This window comes from Tenrec ecaudatus, chromosome 5 (genome assembly GCF_050624435.1).
Source record: "Tenrec ecaudatus isolate mTenEca1 chromosome 5, mTenEca1.hap1, whole genome shotgun sequence".
NCBI lineage: Eukaryota > Metazoa > Chordata > Mammalia > Afrosoricida > Tenrecidae > Tenrec > Tenrec ecaudatus.
The window spans coordinates 183,197,065-183,220,733 of NC_134534.1; the positions used below are offsets into that span (position 1 = coordinate 183,197,065).

Here is a 23,669-nt window from a genome sequence, read left to right on the forward strand (position 1 = left end):
TCTAGGGGGACAAGAAGCTGAAGGGTAACCACTCTCTTCCAGGCAGTGCAAAGCCCTACCCTGTAGTCCAAGGAAGCGTGGGACCCTGCTCACCCAGAGCCCCCCCATGACTAGGACTCTCCCTGCACCTGCAGGTAAAGGGGTCTCTACAGGGTAGCCCCAAAGAGGTCCTTGCTGGGGAAGGGATAGGGAGGGAATCCTGTGTCATGGTCACGCATGCACGGAAGGCATTGTGATGTTCTGAATGCTTGATGTCTTCCAGGTTCCCAAAAGCCTTTGTCAGTATGCCCACCCGGGCCTGGCCCTGCACACTGTACGAGAGATTGCCAGGGTCAAAGACCAGTCACTCTCCCACACCTTGGCCACCTTACGTGAGAACACCAGTCGCCTCTACAACCTTTAAGCAAGTGTGCAGTTAAGGAGTTGCCCAGAGAAGGTTGTAACATGCACATATGTTTTTAACAAATTGGGACACACTCTCTGGCTGCATTTCTTGGTGTGAGAGAGTGCACACTAGAAGAGCGCCCAAAGTCTGCTCTGTCGGGCCAGCTTGGTTTGGACCCTTCTTCCAGACTCCAGGGAGGCACAGGCTGGGTTTGAGCCCGGCCTCTGTCCACATCTAGAATGTGTTTTCTCAGAGAGTCCATTGGACTGGAGGGGACCAGGATAGAATGTGTGCCTCAGAACCTCTTCCTAAGGCTCTGCTCCCAGTGGGTGGGGTGGGTGAAGGGTGGGGGTGCTGGTGGTGCTGCCCTTGATGTCATCAGGGCCTTGCCTCCCAGTGACAATGTTTCAGGGCAATAACGAAGAAGAGTCTCTTATAAAGGTATGGCGGAATTGCCACTCCAAATCCCTGTACTCTGAAGCCTTTGCTTCTTAGCATTTGGTGGGTGTGACTTGATTCGTGATTCTCAAGTCTAAAAAGAACTCCCGGGTGAGAAATCCCTTGGGGGAAATGCACTGGAGAGCCGCCTTTGGAGTAGTCGTAAAACCATCCCATGGTGGTGCTGTCCGCTCCATCAGCAAAGCAAGAGGACTTTGGCTGCTGGTCTCACTAGCTCCACTGCCCACATTGTGGGGTGTGAGAGAGGGGCTATTCACTGCTATGTCCATTGACGGTCCTGGTTGATGGGACCATTTGAGTGGGAGGACCCCGCAGGAAGTAGTGCTTCTACCCAAAGAAGTTCCCAGGACTGCCCCTTGGGTGTGTTCCCTTACAAGGTTCCATTGGCAGTAGAAGCTACCTACTTGTTTGGGATTAGAGGTTTCAGTATTTCTCTGCACTGTTTTTGCTTCCTTATGGAATATTGGTGCAAAAATATACCTATTTCATCCCATGTAACAGCCCCTCATATGTCCTACCCAGGTGGAGAGAGGTAAATTAATTTAATTCTCCAAAGCTCTTCCTGACAGCTGTGCCTCCCCCACCCCACCCTCTGCCCACACACATTATATTGCCTTTGTAGAACAAGCAGGCCCAGTGCTTCTAAACATCTCTGTCACCTCTGACCTTTCATTTGTCTCCCTCACTTTGACCTGCTCTATGTTGTCCTTTGTGTAAGACTTGAGAGCTTCTCCAGCTTGTGAGCATCCATGCCATCTGCAGTGCTGAGTCCGCCCTGCTCTTGGCTTTGGTGTCTTGTAAGGGTATATTCATACACACCCGAGAGCCACCGAGATCCAGAGTTGAGGGGGCGGAGAGACGCTGGTGCACTTCATCTAGAAGGATCCTTCACCCTCATTCCCACCGAAGGACAGTCTCGCTGGCCCTTGTGTCTGTCTGTCTCTTAGAGTGAGTCCAGTAACCCACGGAATAAAACTGATGTTTATTGCCTCTTTGAAAGGTATGCGTGAGCCTTATCAGTGAAATTAGAGGAGTCCCCGGGTGACGCACAATGTTAATACTAAGTATTTGAGGGCTGGCCAGAAGGTTGGTAGTTTGAGTCCATCCAAAGGCTCCTCAGAAAACTGCCCTGGCTGGTGACCTTCTGGAGGTCACAGCTCAACCTATGCAGCAGTTCGACCTTGCACTTAGAGTCCAGATCAGCTCTGGCAACCAACAACGTAAGAATGGGTGTACGAAGTCACATCTGGCCTGGGAGGCAGGCCTTGATTCACTGTCAGTCTTCCAGCTTGGCTGTGCTGCTCCTCTGTGTGCCTCAAGTTGGTCAGCTGAGTTCTGTTCTGTTGGGAAGATTTGGGGTTGCTAACAGTTGCTAAGTGCTGTCTTGTCACCCAAGTCCACTGCAGCATGTTCATCCCCATAACACAACATCTATATGGTCGAACTGCCCGCCCCTGAAACCGCCTGGTCCTAGGTTAGAAGATGAGAAGTGGTCACTAAGTGGAGGTCTCCAGCCCTCTGTCGTCCCTTCCGAGGGCAAACGGTGCTCTAGACCTGTCTCAAGGGTGATCATTCATGTGCTGCTAGACAGTGTCACACGGCCTGGGAGGGTGTGGAAACCCCCTGCTTTTTCTTCACTTTTGGATGGCTGATTTGACTGTTGTTGCTGGGCTACTGGATGCCCCTGTATCCCTGCCTCCCCATTTTGGCCATCTCTTTCTGACAGTAAAGCAGTGGGTCCTCTGGCCAACTTCCACGCTCGCTCTTTGTATTGCTCTGAGTGCTTATTGGCCAGCGCTGGAACCCAACACTCCAAATACTTGGAGACATTCTCAAGTACACACGTGCCTCTAACAGCAGACCAAGGCATGTAAGAGTACGTGGCACCCTGCTCAGGACTCACCTTCAGAAGAATGATAGTGAGCAGCATATGGGTGCTATGGCAAAGTGCGGTGCGGAAATCAAATAGCAGGGTGACAGCTGGTGTCTCAAAGGCTGTCTTAGCACAGGGAGCCATCTCAATGATGTATCAGCCTAGTCCAGGTGGAAGGAACATACCAGCCAGTGTGGTCAAAGGATTATGAATAGTAAAATCCATGCTCAGAAGGGAAATTGTATTAAAGCTATAAATTTGTTTGCAAAAGGTTCAAGAGTGCATTTCAAAGACGTTTCCAGGTGATGGTGATGTTTCCATGTTGCGTGGGCCACAGCAGTTCACAGGGTGAGTCACTTTTGCCTCTAAGGCTGTGCCCGGTGGCCAGTTTTATTTGAGACACTTAGCCCCTGAAGCCTTCTAGCAATGGGGCTTTTTCCAGAGTGTGGCTGTTGTCCCGCAGTCTCTGTGAGGGGTTTTGAGCATACTTGACCCTGCTCACATTCCTGCTTGGGTGCCTTTGCAGTTGCCTGTCTTTGTGGCTTTCTTGTCTGCTGCCGTCTATCACCACAGCCTCAGACATGCTAGCTCACACTAAGGTGTCAGTGGTACATGGCACTCCTCTCAGAAGGGCTGGGGTTTCAACTGGGATTTTGTTGTCGTGATGGGGTTGGGGCCGTGTTCTGGGGACACCTACCTGGCACCTCTGAAATACCCAAAGCCGCGGCCAGCCTTCCCCACCTTAGGGCAGGCATCTGCTGCGCCAGACCTCAGCAGGAAGGGTAAACCTCATTGTTCCAACCCTGCCTGGCGCTGGCCAGCAGACATTGGTGTGCCCCCACTGTGTATGGCTCCAGGAGCCCTGGTGGTGCCGTGGGTTAGACTCCAGCTGCTAATTGGGGGACCATTTCAAGGCCACCAGCTACTCTGCCCGAGACATGGAACTGCCTGCTTCCGTACCGATCCACGGCCTCAGAATTTGGCGCAGTTTTCTCTGATCCAGAAGGTCACTGAGCCAGAATCGACCTGATGGCAGTGGGTTCATGTGTGTATCCCTTGATTATCTGTTGGCTTCATTTGGGATTCTAAGCATGCACACCTGCCTTGCGACATAATCCCTCCCCCCACATTTATTATAGACCAAGAACTGTGTGTGTGTTTTTTTTTTCCTCCAGTGAAATTTCCCTCTTTGGTGAAATAAATTCCCATTTTGAACACGAACATGCTGTGTGAATATTTATTTACCACCTGAACTTGCCCAGGGGTTATTGCCAAAGAACCCTAACTGCAGGTCGGGAGAGCAGGGTCCGCCTGTGGGCTGTGGTCACTTGTCAGTCGGCGCGTCTGGAAAGAAAAGTCCAAGTCCATTATCCTGCCCAGATGCCTGAGATGATCTTTGTCCTGTGAGGGCAGTGTGGTCATGGGATGGGCACACTGGCCTTGGTGTTAGAAGACTTGGGGATTCAAGTGGGCTTGTGTGGCTGCAGGGTGGTGGGTAGAGGCAGCATCCCTGAGGCACGCTGCTTGTATAGTGTAGCCTACACTTCCAGAGCCAGGGATTTGGATGCAGGACAAAGTTGGGTGGTGGCTTTGTTACAGGGAGATTCTAATCAAAGCAGTTTGCCCGGCTGTGAAGCCTGTTCTGACTGTGGTGGGCACTAAGGCAGCAGCTTCTCCCTTAGAGGGATGGCAATCCAGTGCAGCCCAGAGTAAAGGTGCTGTTCTTGTAACACAATGCTCACCCCCGCAGTCATCGGGAAGGAGGCCCTTGAAACTGTTTGTGAGACCGGTGGAGGAAGAGAGGTCTGTGTCTCCCTGAGGGTGACCGGGCTCCCACCTTCCTCTAAGCCAGGGCTTACCTTTGTTGCCTTCCCAAAGGATGTCCTGAAGGAACTTGTCCAGGGCCCGGCCATGTTCCCCGTACTGAGTCCCTGACACCTTGATTCCAATGTCAAAGGGGGCATTGAACTGGGAGGGAGAGGGAGGAGGCAATATGTGTCAGAGGTCCCAGATCCCTAACCCTGCCTCAAATAACCCCTACCCGAAGGATGCAGTGCCATGTGCCTGCCTCCTAGGCTCAGTTTCTTGCCCCACACCCCACGCCCTAGCCCCGTGCAGCTGTAGAGGACAAAAGGGCTGACTTCAGCCTGGCCCACCAGAGAGCTTTTCTCTGTCGTACACTACCGTCTCCTTTGCTCTCATAGAGGCTTCTTTCTTGGCCTTGATGAAGGCGGAGCCAAGCCAATCCCATTTGTGTCTCTTCCCCTGGGAGGGTGGATCCTAAAATTGTGTTTGTAGCCATTGGGGAGATGGACAGGAAAGAGCCCTGGCCTCCTCATCCTTGGAGCAGCTGGTGGGTTTGACCCACCGGGACCCAATTACTCTCCGAATCCTGAGCCACGGGTACATATTCTGTTTCACGTGAGATGAGTCAGAGAAGACCGGATGGGCCCCTGGTCGACAGGTGAGGTTTGGGAATGCTGGTACCTGCCCATTGCTGAGTACCCCCAAATTAAGGCACTAGCCCCATGGGGTTTGTTTTGGGGGGTGGGTGAGAGGGTAGGAACTACCCTCAGTGGGACCAGCTATTAGTCCCTGCAGGTCTGTCTTCCAGACCCTGGGAGCTGTAGAAGGGCTAGCTCAGCCTGCAGATCCTTGCCCGTCCCCCAGCCCCTGGTGCCAGTCACCCCCGCCCCAACATTTCTAGCACACACACACCCCCGCCCCAACATTTTGACTTGAAATGGACCAAGAGCCCAGTGCAGAGTTGAGCTACAATTTCACACTGCTTTCTCATTTGGCGGCAGCTTTTAAACGGGTCCCTGTATAGTCACCACTACCCCCCCTCACCCCCCCCTTCACAGCTCCATCCACCACAGCAGCCCACTCACACCCTGGAGGCACCACCTGGATTTCCAGCGCGTCCTCTGCCCCGTCCTCCAGACTCCCCCCTTCAGGGCGCAGCCAGCCTTCCACCGCTCGGGCCTGCAGCTTGCCTGCTGGTTTCTTGGACTCCTTCCTCTGTCGGGAGGAGATGTCCCCTTGAGGGTCTGATGCCGCCAGCCAGAGTGCAGGCCTTGGCCGAAGCCCAGAGGAGGGGAACCATTGCCTCAGGTCACACAGCTAGTTGTTCCATATGGAATGCCCCCCTAACAGCCCCCCCAACAGAATGTGTGTTTGTGGAACTGTGGGATAGGGAGCACCTCACCTGCACTTTTGGGTGTCCGGGGCTCAGGAAGCTGGAGCCTGCCCTGGCCAAGTCCACCCAGAGCACAGTGAGGAGCAGCAGGCTGCAGACGGTCCCCCGGGAGAGCATGGTCTCGGCCGGAACAGATGAGCTGAGGAGAGGCACCCACCCCAGAATGCACTCACCTGGAACCCTGACTGCTCAATAGTTAACAGCTCTCCCCACCTCCTTCCCGATTAGGAGACGCTGGAAGGGCTCTGTCTTTCCTAAGCCTGGTGGGGGCAGAATGTTGGTCCCAGGCCCTGAGAGGCTACGTCCAAGGATGCTGGGGGTCACGGCCAGGGAGGGAGCACCAGAGCTGGGGTTTCGGCTGTTGCTGAACTGAGCTTTGTGTCTGAGCCACTGGACTGGCCCAAGTGGGTCAGATTGCTCCTTGTTGCCATGGCTCTCCTGAGGCCCAGATGTGGAGGGAGCGGCTGGCTAGCGGCCCTGCAGCAAGGTAAGCCTAAAAATGAGTGCCAGGTGTCAGAACTTACCTGGGATTCCTGGGAGCAGTGGTGCCTGCTGCCAGGGCTGGCTTATGCCTTATATAGGAGCCTCATGTGGGTCCCCAGGGCCAGTCTCGCTTCTGCGGGCTGAGCTGCGTTCCTCGGGAGCTACAATGCTCACCCTGTCTGGATAGAAGTCAACAATGGAGGTCAGCATGCCCCGCGAGATTCTTAGGTTGGTGCGGCTAGTGAGCCTGCCCAGCTGTCGCTGGCAAACAGCAGGACGTGCTCTGGGGGCAAGAGCCTGACTTTTTAGGGAGGTAGGAGGAGGGGTGGTGCTCCCTGGGGTCTGCTCTTGGCTTGGTTGCTGGGTGCATGCATGCATGCATGCATGCATGCATGCATGCTAAGTTGCTAAGTCTTGCCCCTTTCTGGAACCCCTTTGTCTCGTTAGAATGAGGTGACAGCCATGAGGAGATGTCCTAAGCCTTTTGTCTAAGACTCCATCCCCTGTGGCCAAGGCTGCTTGTCCCTGTGGAGCCCCTGAGCACCACCAGTGGACCAGGCGCTTGTCCTCACCCCAACCGACCAGGCGAGATGAGAAACTGCTAGTGAGCCGTGGGGGCCTGCTCTGAAGTGGTCTCAGCCACGGCACAGGAGCACGATACTTCCCGATGGTGGCCAAGCTCCAGTCATGTCTTCCCTGAGGGCTTGCCGGTGGGTTTTGACCTTGGTGCAGTGGTTACGCATTGGGCTGCTAACCACAAGGCTGGAAGTTCGAAACCACTGATGGGAGAAAGTGTACAGACCCAGAAACCCACAAGGGCAGTTCTACTCTGTCCCATAGGGTCTCCAGGAGTGAGATTTGACTCGTGGCAGTGGTTTGGTTTTGTTTCATTTTTCAGTTCTGCAAGGGAAACGGGGCTTGGCTGGTATTGTTCCCTGTTAACTGATGAGCTTTAGGCAAGCCGCTCTGAATCTCCCCTTGGCTTGGTTCTGCCTGAGCCAGAGCTGCTGGGAGGCTTCATCGCGGTGCTGGGGCATGACTCTCCTTAACCCGAGGGACCGTCTTTGTGCCCGGTCTGGAAGGCTTGCAAACTGCCCCATCTGGCTAGGCCAGATGACTGGAAGTAGAATTGCCTAGAGTGGGCATCCTTTATAGCTCTCCTAGATCAAGTGGTTCTCAACCTTCCTAATGCTGCGACCCTTTAATACAGTTCCTCATGTCGCGGTGACCCCCACCCATAAAATTGTTTTCGTTGCTACTTCATCCCTGTCATTTTGCTACTCTTATGAATCATCATGTAAATAGCTGATATGCAGGATGTATTAGACAACCCCTGTGAAAGTCATCTGACCCCCAAAGGTTGAGAACCACTGGCCTAGACCGACTCCAGGGGTGACGAGGTGTCTCCACAGCAGTTCTAGGGGGTCAGTGGAGGTGCTCATCTCAGCCTCGGTGGTTGGAAACCAAGGTGGTTGTGTTCTATCGCTGCTCTGAGGAATAGGATCTGGGTTCTTAGAAGCGAATCCCCAAAAGGCTCCCACTTACCTGAAACCTGTGGAGGCGATGCCAGGACTCGTTGGGCTCAGCGGCCTCTCTGAGGGACCACATGGCCGCCACCAGGAAGCTGGAGCTCCGGGAAACCCAGCCTGCCCCGACCAGGAAGGAAGCAGGGCAGAGGGTCCAGACAGGAAGAGACTGAGGAAGGGGGGAACTCCTGATTGACCCCCGGCCACCTCAGTGTGGTGGGGAGAGTGGACCCTTGTTGCCATCAGGGAAGTGTGAAGACGTAGCCTGGACGCGATGGCTGTACATAGAAGGTGGGCACTAAGTCCAACTCTCAAGGAAAACGTCTCATCCACTGGCCGTGGTGGGGGCGCACCTCCCCCCATTAGTTAGTTTCACCCAAATGTAAGCTTGACCCCAGGAGGCCTTTGGGCTGGCGGAGCTCGGACCTCTTCCAAGCTCACTGCCCAGAGCAGCAGGAAGGAGCCCCGGTGGCCCTCCCCAAGCAAACAATCAAGGCCCAATCCTGAGGGCATCTGTGCTGACCAGGGGCCTCTGCCCTCGCTGGCCGCTGACCCTGCGGCCCAGGAGGCCAGAACCGCTGTGTTGATCTTCGATAACACCCCTGGGAAGTAAACACACTGCCCGTTGTTATTTTGGTTGGCATTTGTTCTCTGGGTGGGATATCAAGTGGAAACCGCCCAGTCACCACATACCACTGAGGCCTGATGAGTGTGCCAGCCACTATGGGGGGAGGAGGGAGAAGGCACCTAAAAACACCTGGCTGCCACAGGTGGAAGGGGTGAGTGGCCGTGGTCGGGAAAGAGCAGGAAGATGGGTTATCTGCTTGCCTATTTCTTTCAGCCTGGGAAATCCCGGAGGGAGGGCATGTGCCTTCTTGGAATTGCTGGCTGCTGGGCTCCTGAGGACCTGCCTTAGGAGCAATAAGAGGGATTGCGCATTCCTTGCTCCCATGCAAGTGTTTGAGAACAAGGCACTCTCCGGGCTTTACCCTTTCACAGGGTCTTCCTTTGGGGTGGAAGTGAGTCGGGTTAGCAAGCACTGCTTCCCCGTGGGTTTGGCTGAAGCTGCGTGTGAAAGAGGCAGATCCTGGGGTTGTGCAAAGACAGCACACCTGTTCCGGAGGCACAGCTTCTCGGGGGTTCCAGACGACGTCTGATAGAAAACTAACAGGAGCGGCAAGGAGGAGCTGCGTGTGTCATTTTAAGTTGGCCAGTAGCCACGGGAATTCATTTTAGTCGTGTTTAATTGACCCCAGATAGCCCAAACATTACCAGCATAGCATGTCATCAGCGCAAGTCAATGGGACATTTGACATTCCTGTTCCCATTCTGATCTTTAGGGTCCATGCCATCTTTTATCGTCATTATGTTAAAAATCGTTTCACTGGGGGCTCTTACAGCTCCTGTAACAATCTATTCGCCCACTGTGCCAAGCACATTTGTACATGTGTTGCCATCATCCTTTTCAAAGCATTTTCTTTCTGTCTGAGCCTTGGTATCAGCTCCTTTTTTCCCCCCTCCCTTCCCCACCCTCTCTCCCTCATGAACCCTTAATAGATTATTATTTTCATATCTTACACTGTCTGCTGTCTCTCTGCACCCATGTTTCTGTTGTTTGTCACCCTGGGTGGGGGGCGTTATATGTTGGTCATTGCGATTGATTCCGCTTTCCCCCACCACCTTCCCTATCCTGGTATCACTACTCCCATTACTGTTCCTGAGGGATTTATCTGTCTTGGACTCCTTGTGTCTAGAGCTCTTATCTGAACCCTGGTACATGCTCTGGTACAGCTGGATTTGTAAGGTACAACTGGGGTCATGATAGTGGGTGGGAGGAAGCATTACAGAACTAGAGGAATGTTGTGTGTTTTACCAGTGCTATACTGCACCCTGGCTGGCTCGTCTCTTCCTTGTGACCCTTTTGTGAGGGGATGTCCCACTGTCTATACTTTGGATCTCCACTCTGCCTGACTCTCCCCGGTTCACAGAGATATGATTGTTTTGGGTTTTCTGATAGCTGATCCCTGATCCCATCGACACCTCGTGATCACACAGGCTGGTGTGCTGCTTCCATGTGGGCTTTGTTGCTTCCCTGCTAGGTGATCACTTGTTTAACTTCAAGCCTTTAAAACCTCAGATGCTATGTCTTTTTTTTCAAATCATTTTATTGCGGGCTTATACAACTCATCACAATCCATACATACATCCATTGTATGTCAAGCACATTTGTTCATTTGTTGTCATCGTCATTCTCAAAACATTTGCTTTCTTCTTGAGCCCTTGGTATCAGCTCCTCATTTCTCCCCTCCCTCATGAACCCTTGATAATTTATAAATTATTTTGTCATGTCTTACACTGTCCAACGGCTCCCTTCACCTACTTTTCTATTGTCTCCATCCCCCAGGGAAGGGGTTATATGTAGATCCTTATAATCAGTTCCCCCTGATGCTATATCTTTTGATAGCTGGGAACCAGCAGTTTTCTTCACATTTGCTTATGCATCCATTTTGTCTTCAGCGATCATGTCGGGAAGGTGAGCATCACAGAATGCCAGGTTATTTAGAACAAAGTGTTCTTGAGTTGAGGGAGGACTTGAGTAGAGACACAATGTCTGTCTGCTACTTTAATACTTAACATATATGTACATAGATATATGTCCCTATCATCATATATAAATATATTTACATACGTACCTGCCTGTATTTATACCACTAAAAATGTCCTTTGCCTCCTAGTTGTTTCCTCTATTTCCTTGTACTTTCCTCTTGTCCCACCATTGTGTTTGGCCTCGGTTTGGCTCTCAGTAATTCCTCTTGGTGACATTGCACTTGATCAAGCCCCACCAGGCATTCTGTGCTCTTCGCCATCGATTTTAGATTACTAGTTCCCTTGACCCTGGGTTTGTTGGCCCCCCCCCCCCTTCTTTTTCCTTCTCCGTTGTTACCATTGTTTTCTCCTCAAAATTGTTTGCCCTGGCTATCTTAGATAGATGTGAAAAAAGAAGTCTTACAGCACATCTAAGTTTGGACAAGCTATGCCTGGTTGGTAGTAGGTCTGGTAGTCAGTGGTGTCACCCTTAGCCATTGCTCACTCTCCTCTCCTCTGTCTAAACCACGCATGCCTCTTCTGTTGGGCTCCCTTGGGAGCCTGCTGGTCTGGGCAGGGCATCCTAGGCCACAGCCTTCACTGTTTGCTCTGTGCCATTGTGAGCCCTTTCCAGCCGGGTCTTCCATAGCCTTCGAACATGCCTCCCTTGCTAATCCTGAAGTCCGTTTGACATCTATCCCACCTTCCCTCCCAGCATGGTTTCCACTTCCCTCCCCTGTTCGTTCCCCGTCTCCTCCTCCTCATTGTGCATGTCCTGGTGCCTCAGAGCTCTAACAGTGGTTCTCAACCTTGCTGATGCCGTGACCCTTTCATACAGTTCTTCATGTGCTGGTGACCCCCACCCATAACATTATGTTCGTTGCTACTTCATCACTGTCATTTTGCTACTGTTATGAATCGGGCGACCCTTATGAAAGGCGTCGCGACCCACAGGTTGAGAACCGCTGCGCAGACACCACACCCCCACACACACCCTTACTGTGTAGTGGTGGTGTGCTGGGCTGCGAACCCAAGGCTGGCTGTGAGTCAGAGGGCCTCCCTTGGCGGCAGTGAGTTTGGGGAGTTTTGAGGCCAAGTGCCAGGGACAGACTGCTGGCCTGCAGTAGGTTCGGCAGGGAGACTTGTCTGGACATGAACGTACTAGCACTCAGCCTTGGACTCTGAGCTAGGGTGATGGCCCTGGAATCAGTATTTTGACAAGTATCCCAGGTGGTTTTCTTGATGGTAGAATTATGCGGGCGCCCATGAGAAAAATCCCACTCACGGCAATCCCGTGGGCAGAGTTGGACTGCCACCGAGGGCTTCTGAGGCTGTAAGTCTTTACTTACGGGCGGGCACATCTTTCTCCCGCCCGTGTGCTTAGAGCCACCGATCACGCCTTACCCGACTCAGATTTTGCAGGCTTCAAAGAGTTCATGGAAAAATGGGATAGAAAGAACGGAATTTCCCCCTTGAACGTTGGAAGTGCCTTTTGTCTCTGTGCTGTGCTTTGGAGCTCTCTGGTCAATCCTGACCAGCGGCCCCATGCGGCAGGGTGCCCTGTGGAAGCAGATCACCCTGCCTTTCTGCCGGAATCACAACCTCCCTCCCGGATATTCAGGATGGCAGGAGCCTCCGCAAAAAATGCTTCCCCACAGAAATGGCGGAAGGAACAACCTAAGAAGAGATGATCCTGAGCGATGGGCTTGACATTGGAATTGGCCCAGTCAGGCCTCCCGCTGAGCATCTGTGTCTGTTTCTCCCTTCATGAGGGGGATCCCCACGTGACTTCTGACTGAGGAGGGAGGAGGACCAACGAGGATGCCTCGCACATCGCCTCTGACGGTTACTCTCTGGGGTCTGTTCTTGTCTCATGCTATCTCGTGAACTCGACGGCTGCCTCCTCCTGTTGTTGCCTCTGAAGGAGACCAGGTACGTGGCCTTCTGTGACGGACATGTGTCACTGAGCATCACGCTCTCTGTTGATCCCTGTAGACTAGATCAGAATCTCATTTGTCTCCGTGGCTAAGGCCTAGGCATTCCCTTGCCCATCCTACAGACAGACGTAGACGCTGCTGCCATTTGGCTGTGTGACCAGCGCTGCTGCCAGCCTGGTGGACCTGTGTCTGGTCACCACCTTGGGTCTCTTGTCTGCTCACCGTGGGGAACTACTGTCTCAGTGGTGGTCTGGTGCTTCACTTTTTGAATAACTGCCAAATGGTTTCAACAGTTGTACCATTTTACCGCAGCAGCCCCGCCAGCCACAGGGAAGGGCTTCCGTTTCTCCACGTTCTCGCCAACATGTGTAATTCATGCGTTAAAAGGATCTTAAGCCATCCAACTGGATGGGGTTTAATGCTGCTGCTGCTGGGTTTGTAAGGTTTCCGGAATTGGTCACACCTCGGTTCTTGGCTCTGCACGAGAAACAATTCAGCCAAAGCCCGCTTTGGAATCCGAGTGGGCTTTTATGAAAGACAGGGGACATTTCAGGTTTACAGTCTCAACAGGGTTCATGCGATTTCAGGGAAGCGTGCTGAGCCACACGGAAGCCGCGTGAGGGCTCACAGCTCCTCGTGCGCAAGCTCCTGGGACAGCACACCCCACGTGTGGAACTGGGGGAGGGGTCCCAGGGAGAAAGGGCAAGAGGACTGGGGCCAGAGAGCAAGACGGGTGAGAGAGGCTGTGCGTCATGCAGGGGAAGGAGACCTCGCCCTCTGACCTGCCGCTGACAGCCCAGCCTTCCCACAGCCAGGATATTTCAAGCCTGGGAGGAGGCGTGGTTGAAGGTATTAGTTGATCCCATTGACTGGGTTGAACCCACTTGGGTGATGTCACCAGCCTGGGCCTGGTTTGGGCCGCCCAGGTGTACCTCCCACCTGGCTGGAGGCTTTGAGTGTGAGCATACTCAGTTTGGGGTCTTCATAGGCCTCTTATGATCGCCTGATTTCTTCCCAACCTCCTCTATGGGGGCCTTTGCAGGCATGGGAGGGACAACCCCCTGCCCCTGAATCTAGCTACCTGCTGACAGGTTCTCTGACTTTCTTGAATCTGTGGGATGACCCAGCCACCCAACCACTGCGGCTGCGGGTGTTCGTGTTAACTCTGAGCAGCCCTGTGGGGCAGCGGAGAACTCCACAGCGCTATTGAGATGACTTGCCGCAACCTTTGATGCAGCTGGCTTTTAACCCCTTTTGCTCGGGAGGTGTGGTTGACCTTATTAGCTGAGATACGGCCCCCTGGGTAATGTCCTAAGCCTGGGCCTAGTTTGGGCACCCAGGTGTACCTCCCACCTGGCTCTAGGGCTTGTGTACGAGCATGCTCAGTTCTGGGTTTCTCCCATAGGTGTCTAATGGTTGCCTGATTTCTTCCCAACCTCTTCTATGGGGGCCTTTGCAGGCATGAGAGGTACCACCCCCTGTCCCTAAGCTAGCTACCTAACATTTCCACACTGAAGAGTACAGACCCAGAGCTTTGGGGTACTGGGCGAAGACGTCTCTGGTGGCTTCCGGCTGGCGTGCAACCCAACACGGGGCTTTTTTGGTCCACATCCTTCCTGCTCTGTTGGGAGGGGTTGTCCACTAAGGGGCCCACAGAGGAGGAGGTTGGGGTGATCCAGGCCTTGCTGATCCTGGGGTTGGCATTCTTGGCTCAGGGTCATTGGTAACTTGATGACTTCTGGAAGAAACACCAGGCGAACAGCTTGGGTCAGGTTGGGGCAAAGCTGTGAGGCAGTGTGGGTTAGTGTCTGGAAGATTTGGAAAGAAATCTGAGGACGGACAGACCTGGGTGCCAGGTTACTGTAAATGCAGGGTGTGTGAAATCAGCCCCCTGAAGACTGGCGGGTCTGAGATAGGCTTTTCTGTGGGCACTTACCTGTCTCAGTGCTGGAGAAACACCATCGTAGGACCTCCAGCAGCTCACAGGAGCACTTGTCTGTCTGCTCCGCTTCTGTGGGGCCTGGTTACGATGGCTTCCACGGTTTCACCTGGGAATGGTGGACTTTGTCCTGGGACTTTAACGGCAGTGGGGTAGAGAGAATTACTGGGCAGGGACCCTTCCAGACTGTCTGGAGCTGGGAATTGGGGTCCTGTCCTTCCAGGTTGTTATAAGAACGAGGTCTCCTGGCAGGCACAGGGGTGGTAGCTTTTCCTCCCCGTTGGCCTTGATGAGCCCATGCAGATGGAGTGCCTCCTGGCATTTGGCTACCCTTGAGGCATTCTGCTGTATTAAAGCTACTTCAGCGAGGATAGCTGGCTCTGTCACAAGGAAAGGCCACCCATATGAAACTTCCCAGGGGCTGAAACGTGTAGGCTGCCCAGGGCAATTCCGAGAAGTAACAGGGCTCTTGGAAGTGCATCTTTCTAGGTATCTGAGTTTCTTGTGTTATATTCCTAAGGGTGAGCTCTAAGTTAATTCTCTCTCCTTGTCCTGAGGATTGCGGCCACTGACTGACTGCCTGAGTGCTTTCGGAGACGCAAGTAGGACCATTACCACTTTGTCGTGATTTGGGAAGATCAAATCGAGGAATTACTTCCTGAAGTAACCTTTTAGACACTGGTGAGCCTTCTCAGTGCTGGTGGGATCTGCTTGGCTCCGCCGGGAAAGGTGTCTCTGAACACGAGAGGGTACTTGAACCTTTGGCTGGCTGGAACCTGGGTAAGCTCTCTCTGCCAGTCTTCCCCAGGTAGGATCCCTTGCGCTGAGCTAGGTGATTTCCAAGCGCCCCCTGGGGACTGCTGGTCTGGTAGCCATGACAGTGAGAGGTTACTGACTGCATAGTCGGGGTTAAGGTGGCCCCACAGCAGGGGCGATAGACCTTATTCTCCTCCCATCATCCCTGAGTTCCCGAGTTCTAGCCTGTCCCACTTCCTCTGGAGAGTAATAGGAAGCAGCAGCTGGTCTTGGGGAATTAACAGGGACCAAAAGTCCATACTGGAGGAGTTTATTATTAACAAGGGGTTGTAATGGCTTCAGGGTTTTTTTAAAAAAATAATATTGTATTTGTGGTGAATGTTTGCAGAGCATATCATGTTTCCGATTCAACCATTTCTTGCTTTTTGAAAACTGTCGTCTGATTGAACCATTTCTAACACATGACTCAGTGCTATTGGTTGCATGTTTCACAATGTGTGAACATTCTCGTTGTTTTCACTCTGGTTGTTTAGCTCCCAGTGATCTAGTTTCCCTGCCCTAGATGGCGCATTCTTGTTTTAAAGTAATGGATAGCCATTGGTGGCAAGCTGTGGTGGTGTGGTTTACACGTTGAGCACGGTCAGCAGTGTGAAACCACCAGCCACTCTGCCAGGCTCTCTGCTCCCGTGAAGAGTGACAGTCTCCGAAACCCACAGGGCTGACTCATCGTTGACTCTATGCCACGAGCTTGGAGTTTTGAGTCGTCCTTTGGTCTCATATGGATGACTTTCTAAAGGGCCACAGGGCTCACGGGTCATAGTCTTTATTTCATCAGCCAATCTGTTATTTAGCGTTAGGCAAATTTGGGTTCACGGTTTAGAGCGCAAGTTCCCAAGTTTCTTTGGCCTACTGTCCCTTTTCAGGAAAATAAACAAATAAGCTCAGTATCATCTTGGCAATTAAGAATTGTACACTATAACCTATTATCCAGGATAAAGTAGTGTTGTTTGTTGTTGCTAGGTGCTGTTGAGCTGGTTCAGGCTCATAGCGACCCTATGTACAATAGAACGAAACACTGCCCCATCCTGCGCCATCTCCAAAACTGTTGTTATGCTTGAGTCTGTGATTACAGTCACTGTGTCAATCCATCTTATCGAGGGCCTTTCTTTTGGTTCCCACTGCCCCTGTACTTTCCCCAGCATGATGGCCTTCTCCAGGAACTGGTTTGTCCTGACAGCACGTCCAAAGCGTGTGAGATGAAGCCTCGCCATCTTTGCCTCTAAAAATCATTCGGTCTGCACTTCTTCCAAGACAGATTGGTTGGTCTTTTGGGGGGGCCATGGAGCTTTCAATATTGTTCCCCAGCACCAACGTTCAAATGCATCCCTTCTTCCATCTTCCTTAGTCAGTGTCCAACTGTCACATGCAGATGAGGTCACTGAAAATACCATGGTTTGGATCAGACACACCTGATTCCTCCAAGTAACATCTTGTTTTCAACACTTTCAAAAGATCTTGTGCAGCAGATTTGCCCAATGTAATGCATGCTTTGATCTTTCAACGGCTGCTTCCGTGAGCCTGGATTGCGGATGCACGGATGAGGAAATCCTTGACAACTTCACCCGTTCACTGTTGAAGGTTGATCCTGGCTTCAGGTTTTCAAGGGTTTCGCTGCTGTTGGTGAGACTGGCTGGGGTGGGGGTCCTTTCGGAAAATCTTTACAGGGGTTTTAGAGTTTGCTCCTTCAGGGGCTCCTGTGTGTCCCAGACTTCAGGGTTCATGGCACGTTCCCATGGGTCCTGTGTGGGGCTACGATGAGGCCCTGTGACTCTAGGTGTGCAGCTTAGACCACACATCTCGGCCTCGGAGGGCAGCTGGACCTCCAGGGACCACTAGAAGGCTACAAGAGAGTAAAACGCGTGCCGGAGGCACCTCCAGGGTTCCCCAAAGTGTTCGACTACAGGTTTTCCTGACCCTCCCATGAGGGTGCATGTGTGTGTATGCCTGGGGAAGGAGGGGAGGAGAGCGCAGACAGCACCAAAGTAGGAAGCAATGCACAGGCCCACCTTCCAACATCACCATCATGGGGACAGCGACCCTTTGCTGCTGGGCCCTCTGTCTGGCGGGGCTGCTCCTGCTCCGTCCAGGGAGCAGGTGCAGCCTTGCCAGCAGATGGCGCTCCTCTTTGAGTTTACCCACAGGACAGAGTGCTGCCAGTGGCCCGTTGGTTTATAACGGGTTTCTGTGAGGGCCACGCTTTGCCCTGTGACACAAAGGCCGGCACACCCAGGGGACTGTGCACCCAGTGTGGGGCAGGGGTCTTGGGACTGGGAAGCAATGGACTAGCATTGCTTAGCCATGGAGGCCAATACCAGCATGTCCGGTATCTTCCCTTGTGTCCGTCTCCGAGCCCAAGGCTTTTGCTCGAGATCTATAATGCAAAAGATTGCATTAACAATGGTGACCGTCTCCTCCAGGGGACCTCCTGCAGGCTTTTGCACTGCCTTCTGGAGCTTTCCTCGGGTGTCTGAATGAGCCTGTGCGAGACATGTGTCTGAGTAGGACCTGCCTCCCGAGGAGTCTAAGTCTACTGTGGTGTGAGTCCTCAGGGCTTGTCTGAGCCGCTCTGAGAAACTGATGGGGCTTTCCCGAGGCCCCTGGCGGATGGCTGTCACTTTAGAGTAGCTGATGGCCTTTTGCCGCCCTGACTTTAGTCCGTTTTTGATACACACAGAATATTCCCGTGCCCACCTGTCATTGGGATCATTCTCATCCCAGGTGGGGTCAGTGGGAGGCACTGCTCTTTCTCCTATTGGGTACCTATCATTTATCACATGTAAACCTTCTGCAGACTTCCTCAGAGTCTGCCCTAGTCTGTCCCAGATGATCATTACGTCCTCTCGAGTCAAGGCATCAGCTAGGGTGAGTTGGGAATCTGTGTGTCCAGAGCACTTATCTGTACCAGGGACATGCTCCGGTCTAGCAGGATTTGTGGGGTAGAACTGGATTATGATGGTGGGGGGAGGAAGCGTTAAAGAACCAGAGGAATGTTATGAATTTTGTTGGTTCAATACTGTACTCTGGCGGGCTCATTCCTTGCGATCCTTCTGTGAGGGGTATCCAGTTGTCTACAGATGGACTTTGGGTCTCCACTCCAACCCTCCCTCGTTCACATCGAAATGGTTGTTTTGGGTCTTCTGATGCCTGATACCTGACCTTGTTTGTGATCACACAGGTTGGTGTGCTTCGTCGACGTGGGCTTAGTTGCTTCCCTGCTAGATGGCTGCTTGTTTAACCTCAAGCCTTTAAGATTCCAGATGCTATGTCTTGTAATAGTCGGGCACCATCAGCTTTCTTCACTACGTTTGCTTATGCATCCATTTTTTTTTCAGCGATTGTGTCAGAAAGGTGAGCATCACAGAATGCCAGGTTATTAGAACAAAGTGTTCTTGCATTGAAGGAGTATTTGAGTAGAGGCCCAATGTCCATCTGCTACCTTAATACTTAACCTATAAATATATGTACTAGACCTATATCCCTATTGTTGTATATTAGTATATTTACATACCTTGATACTTTTGCCATATAAATATATGCATCAATACCCCTATCCCTATATATTTACATATATACACGTCTATATTTATAACTCTATAGCTTTTTAAAAAAAATCATTTTATTAGGGGCTCATACAACTCTTATCACAATCCATACATACATCAATTGTGTAAAGCACATTTGTACATCCATTGCCCTCATCATTCTCAAAACATTTGCTCTCTACCTAAGTCCCTGGCATCAGCTCCTCATTTTTCCCTCCTTCCCAGCTCCCCCCATCCTCATGAACCCCTGATAATTTATAAATGATTATTTTGTTACATCTTTCCCTGTCTGACGTCTCCCTTCACCCACTTTTCTGTTGTCTGTTCCCCAGGGAGGAGGTCACATGTAGATCCTTGTAATCACTTCCCCCTTTCCAGCCCACCCTTCCTCTACCCTCCCAGTATCGCCACTCTCACCACTGGTCCTGAAGGGATCATCCGCCCTGGATTCCCTGTGTTTCTAGTTCCCATCTGTACCAGTGTACATCCTCTGGTCTAGCTAGATTTGTAAGGTAGAATTAGGATCATGATAGTGGGGGAGGAGGAAGCATTTAGGAACTAGAGGAAAGTTGTATGTTTCATCATTGCTACATCGCATCCTGACTGGCTTGTCTCCTCCCCGAGACCCTCCGATTGCCTACATATGGTCTTTGGGTCTCTACTCTGCACTCCCCCTCCCCCATTCACTGTGGTAAGATTTTTTTTGTTCTGATGATGCCTGATACCCAGTCCCTTCAACACCTCGTGTTCGCACAGGCTGGTGTGCTTCTTCCATGTGGGCTTTGTTGCTTCTGAGCTAGATGGCCGCTTGTTTACCTTCAAACCTTTAAGACCCCAGGTGTGCTATATCTTTTGATAGCCGGGCTTCATCAGCTTTCTTTGCTACATTTGCTAATGCACCCATTTGACTTCAGTGAACATATCAGGGAGGTGAGCACACATGATATGATTTTTTGTTCTTTGATGCCTGATAACTGATCCCTTTGGCACCTCGTGATCACACAGGCTGGTGTGCTTCTTCCATGTGGGCTTTGTTGCTTCTGAGCTAGATGGAGGCTTGTTTACCTTCAAACCTTTTAAGATCCCAGCCACTATAGCTTTTGATAGCCGGGCACCATCAGCTTTCTGTAAAGGCGAAGCTGAGGAACAGGGAGGAAGACGGACATGACAGGACAAGGGAGAGCATAAACAGAAATAGGTTTATTAGGTGTGGGGAGCCCCCAGATGAGGTTCCGTGACCTAGGCCAACAGGTCAGGGAAGTCTGCTCAGCAGCTGGGGGCGAGGGTTATAAAGAGTGGTGAGGAATCTAGGGCAATTAGTATATGGGGCTTGCAAACCAGGAGAATTGCTGGTCGACTCCTTGCTGTTTTCTTCAAGCCAGTAACATCTGGTTTCACTGGTTATCTTACCTGGCGCCAGCTGCTGCTGGCCTTGGGGCTGTGCAGGGCAGCTCGTGCAGGGCCCGGACCTGCTTCAGCTTAGTCCAAACGGGGGCTGCCTAGTTCAGACCCGACCCAAACATTCCAAACTTCTTAATATTTGAAATGGGGCGATGTTTTCTGTCTTAATTACTTCCTGCTAGGATAGGTCTAAGAAGGGGGTTAAGAGTTGAAAGGTTTGGGGACCGGGCTGGGCCACAGTGGACTGTAAGGGTGAAGAAGCTGATTGAAGGTCAGGTTGTGGATATCTTTCATCTGTTGCTGCAAGAATCTAAACACACAAAGAGCTAAAAGCAAAAGTACACAGAGTATTATCAGAGGCCCGATGAGGGGCATAACCCAGGCCATGACAGGACTTTGAATCCATGAGAAGCTGGTGGTGCTCCACTGGCGTTTCCTGGTTTTATGGACCATGGTGTGGAGTGCCTTAACATTTTGTTTAACAATGCCCGATTCATTAATACAATAACAACAGTCTTTATTTAGAAGCATGCATGTACCTCTTTTATCTGCTGTTAATAAGTCAAGAGCTTGGTGATTTTATAGGGTGACTCGTGCTAAGGATGTTAACTGCCTTTGGAGGGAGAGTTATCAGTGTGATTTTTTTTTTTTTCCAGTGAATGATGGCTACTCTTGCTGGTGGCTGAAGAGCCTGTAAGAGATTAACTATTAAGTTACTGTTTACTCTGGGGACCCTTTGGTAGTCAGAAAATCCCGCTCCTTCCAGATAGTGGCATGACAGTGAGCTATAAGGAACGCCTGATTAGAATCAGAATATATATTAGCCATTTTTTCTTTAGCTTGATGGAGAGCTCAAGTGAGAGCAACAAGTTTGGCTTTTTGAGAAGTGGTTTTTACTGGGAGGCATGCAGCTTTCCAGCATTGTTTAAGTGAGAGGCCAGCGTATGCAGCCTGCCGTTGCCCCTGGGCATCTACCACAGAACTGCCATCACCAAACAAAGTTAGATCTGGGTTAGGATGCAGTTGATCAGAGTCTGGGTCGGGGCAGTGTTAATGCCTTACCTGCCTGGGGCAGGAGTGACCACTGAGTTCCAGCGAGTCTAGAAGCTGAGGCAAGAGGGTTGCTGGGTTAAGGAGGGAGCCTGGTGCGGAGTTATGTTAGGGTTTTCGATAAACATGCGATTGATTTTCTGCAAGCGGCTTGGAGACAGCAAAGATGGGACTCGGTGTGAGAGGAGGTCCCGCAGTCTGTGGGGTAGGCTTTTCCTGGGTTAACTTTAGGGCTCTTTGGGTGAGGGCAGTGGCTGCCGCCAGGGCCCGGAGGCAGGGTTGCCAACCCTGACTGTCATATCTAGTTGCTTAGACAGACAGGCTATGTGGGACAGAGCGGGCCCCAGGGGCTGAGCCAGGACTCCGACTGCTATACCTTGTTTTTTGCCTGTGTAGAGTAAAAAGGTTTGGCAGGGTTGGTAGCCTCAGGGGTGGGGGTGAAGGCGGGCCTGTCTTGTTTTGTTAAAGGCTTAGACTTAGACTTAGACTCTGAGCGGTGGGGGTGGGGCACAGGCTTACACAGATAGCAGCAGAATGGGATAGGTGTGTCTCGAGGGAGAGAGAAGTTAAGGGAGTTGGGCAGTGTCTGCTTAGAACTGTTTGAGGAGGGGCTGCAGGTAAAGGCAAAGCAATGTTGACCAGCTGGGTATTGGGGATGGTGAAAAAGGTGTAGTGGAAGGGGGAATGTGGGATAAAAGAGTATAGGGGTTGGGAGCTACCGGGTGTTTGGGGATAACAGATTTGTTAATGAGGCGCAGGTCCTGGACCAAGCGATCAGTACTATTTGGATTTTTTTTTTACTGGTAAAATTGGATTGTTGCAGGGAGAGTGGGTAGGAGTCATGAGGTGGTTAGAAACAGGGGGAAGCAATGGGGTCTGTAGGGCCAGTTCTTCCAGGTTGGGTGAAAGAAGGGGAAGGATCAGGTGCTGTGAGACCAAAAGTAAGGTGTAAGGAGGTTCTTAACTAATTTAAAATGTTTCTTCCCAACAGAGGGACCGGGCACAAAGGGAGTTTAAGGAGGAATGAGTAAAGGGCCAGTACACCTGGGGCAGGTAGGCTTGCCATCAATATCCATGACCGAGATTGAGGAAGGACTGCTTAGCCCTGAAAATGAGGGCAGGTCAGAAAAGATAGCTTCTGTGTAAGAAGGAAATGTACTTACCCAATACCTTGAGCAATACCCCAGGCTTGGCGAGGGTGACAGGGGTTCAGTCAGGGTCTCCTCAGACCTTGGGCAATCCCAGCAGGGCCAATGGCGGGTCAGGAATTGGAAGGACAGTCCCCCCACATGGAGACACAAAGGGCCTGTCACTTTTCCAAGGACAGTGGGACTTCCAGTGTCTGCTTGCCGGGCAGGGTTTGGTTGGAGCGCCAGCCTGGGGGACTCCTGTGACCAGTGCCCTTCCCTGCACTTGCAGCAGGCGCCAGGCGGTGGTCCTTGTTCCATACTCCCTTGCCCCACGCTGCCCTTCTGAGGCCTTGGGGATTGCCAGCTGTTAAGGCTTGGGTTTAAAATGTACCTTCTGTCGGAACCAGGCATCATGGGCTGTGACTGCCTGCTCCTCACGGCTGTTTAAACCTTAAATGCCATATTCGCTAAATCTCGGACCAGGGTTTGAGGGCCTTTCTTCCGCCTTTTTTAAGCTTTTAATGTAAAGTATGAGTTAGGCAGCTTAAAAAGGTGGCTGGACTTTTTTTTGTCAGGCTTCTGAGTGATCTTAAGATTTTTTAAATTGACTCCTATATGGGAAATAGCCTGAAGCCAAGGCAGGACACACAAGCATTTTATTAAGGTGGGCATGTCTGTCCCTACCTGCTTGACTGCTAATTTGATAACTGCTATAGTTTATTGTGCCAGCCTGGCCGATAAACACAAGTAGGATTCACTGAAAGGCAGAGGGGGTAAATGGCTTGGTGAGCCTCACCTTGGTTGTTCTGTGCCTCAGTTTAAAGGGGTACACTACCTGTGGGATGCCTAGCCTGTGGACTGTGTCGCTGTAAGTTGAGGTCCCTTTAAGCCCACACGATTGGAATGTTCATCTCTGGAGCTGGGGACTGACAGTTGATGACAGTTGGGGACCTGCCTTGCTGTTTGCTGCCTGGGTATATATAGCCCAGCTCTCTCTACAGAGGGGACTGGCAACTGGCAGCTCTCAAAACTTCAAGGACTGCTAGTGTCTCATTGCTTTATAATTTAACTGTTAATTTCTTGTATTATCTATCTGTATATTATTTAACGGTTCATTTCTTGAATTATAGATCTATCTTTATAAATATATTTATATATAATTACTAGCAATCTGGTTTGTCTCTCTAGAGAACCCTGTCCAATATAATAACTCTAACCAGGTTTTTGTCTGGGAACCGCCCAAGTCAGGGTCGGTTAAATGAGCCTGGTGGGGTGCTGCTGAACAGTGAGAAAAATGTGTTCCCACTTATCGGTGGTTAGGGTAGAGGGAAGGATGACAAAAA

At 51.5% G+C, this 23,669-nt stretch overlaps 2 protein-coding genes across 3 annotated transcripts in view; one reads left to right on the forward strand and one right to left on the reverse strand.

Moving 5' to 3' along the window:
• TATDN2 (TatD DNase domain containing 2) overlaps positions 1–3,932 on the forward strand; it is a 32,812-nt gene extending 28,880 nt beyond the window's left edge. Inside the window, exons 7-8 of one of the 2 annotated variants that reach the window (XR_012784526.1) lie at positions 43–134; positions 263–397. Coding sequence is in view for 1 of the 2 variants with exons in the window: in XM_075550459.1 (XP_075406574.1) it covers positions 263–403 (141 nt within the window). In the remaining variant the exon portion in view is untranslated. Of the gene's footprint in view, positions 1–42; positions 135–262 lie in introns of both variants that reach the window. The other variant, XM_075550459.1, reaches the window with a different exon arrangement.
• Positions 3,933–4,375: 443 nt separating this feature from the next.
• Positions 4,376–6,033, reverse strand: GHRL (ghrelin and obestatin prepropeptide). The gene is made up of 4 exons (XM_075550918.1): positions 5,926–6,033; positions 5,625–5,738; positions 4,577–4,685; positions 4,376–4,491 (listed from the first exon to the last, which is right to left on the reverse strand). The coding sequence occupies exons 1-4, from the start codon at positions 6,031–6,033 to the stop codon at positions 4,376–4,378; spliced, it is 447 nt and encodes a 148-aa protein (XP_075407033.1).
• Positions 6,034–23,669: the final 17,636 nt, after the last annotated feature.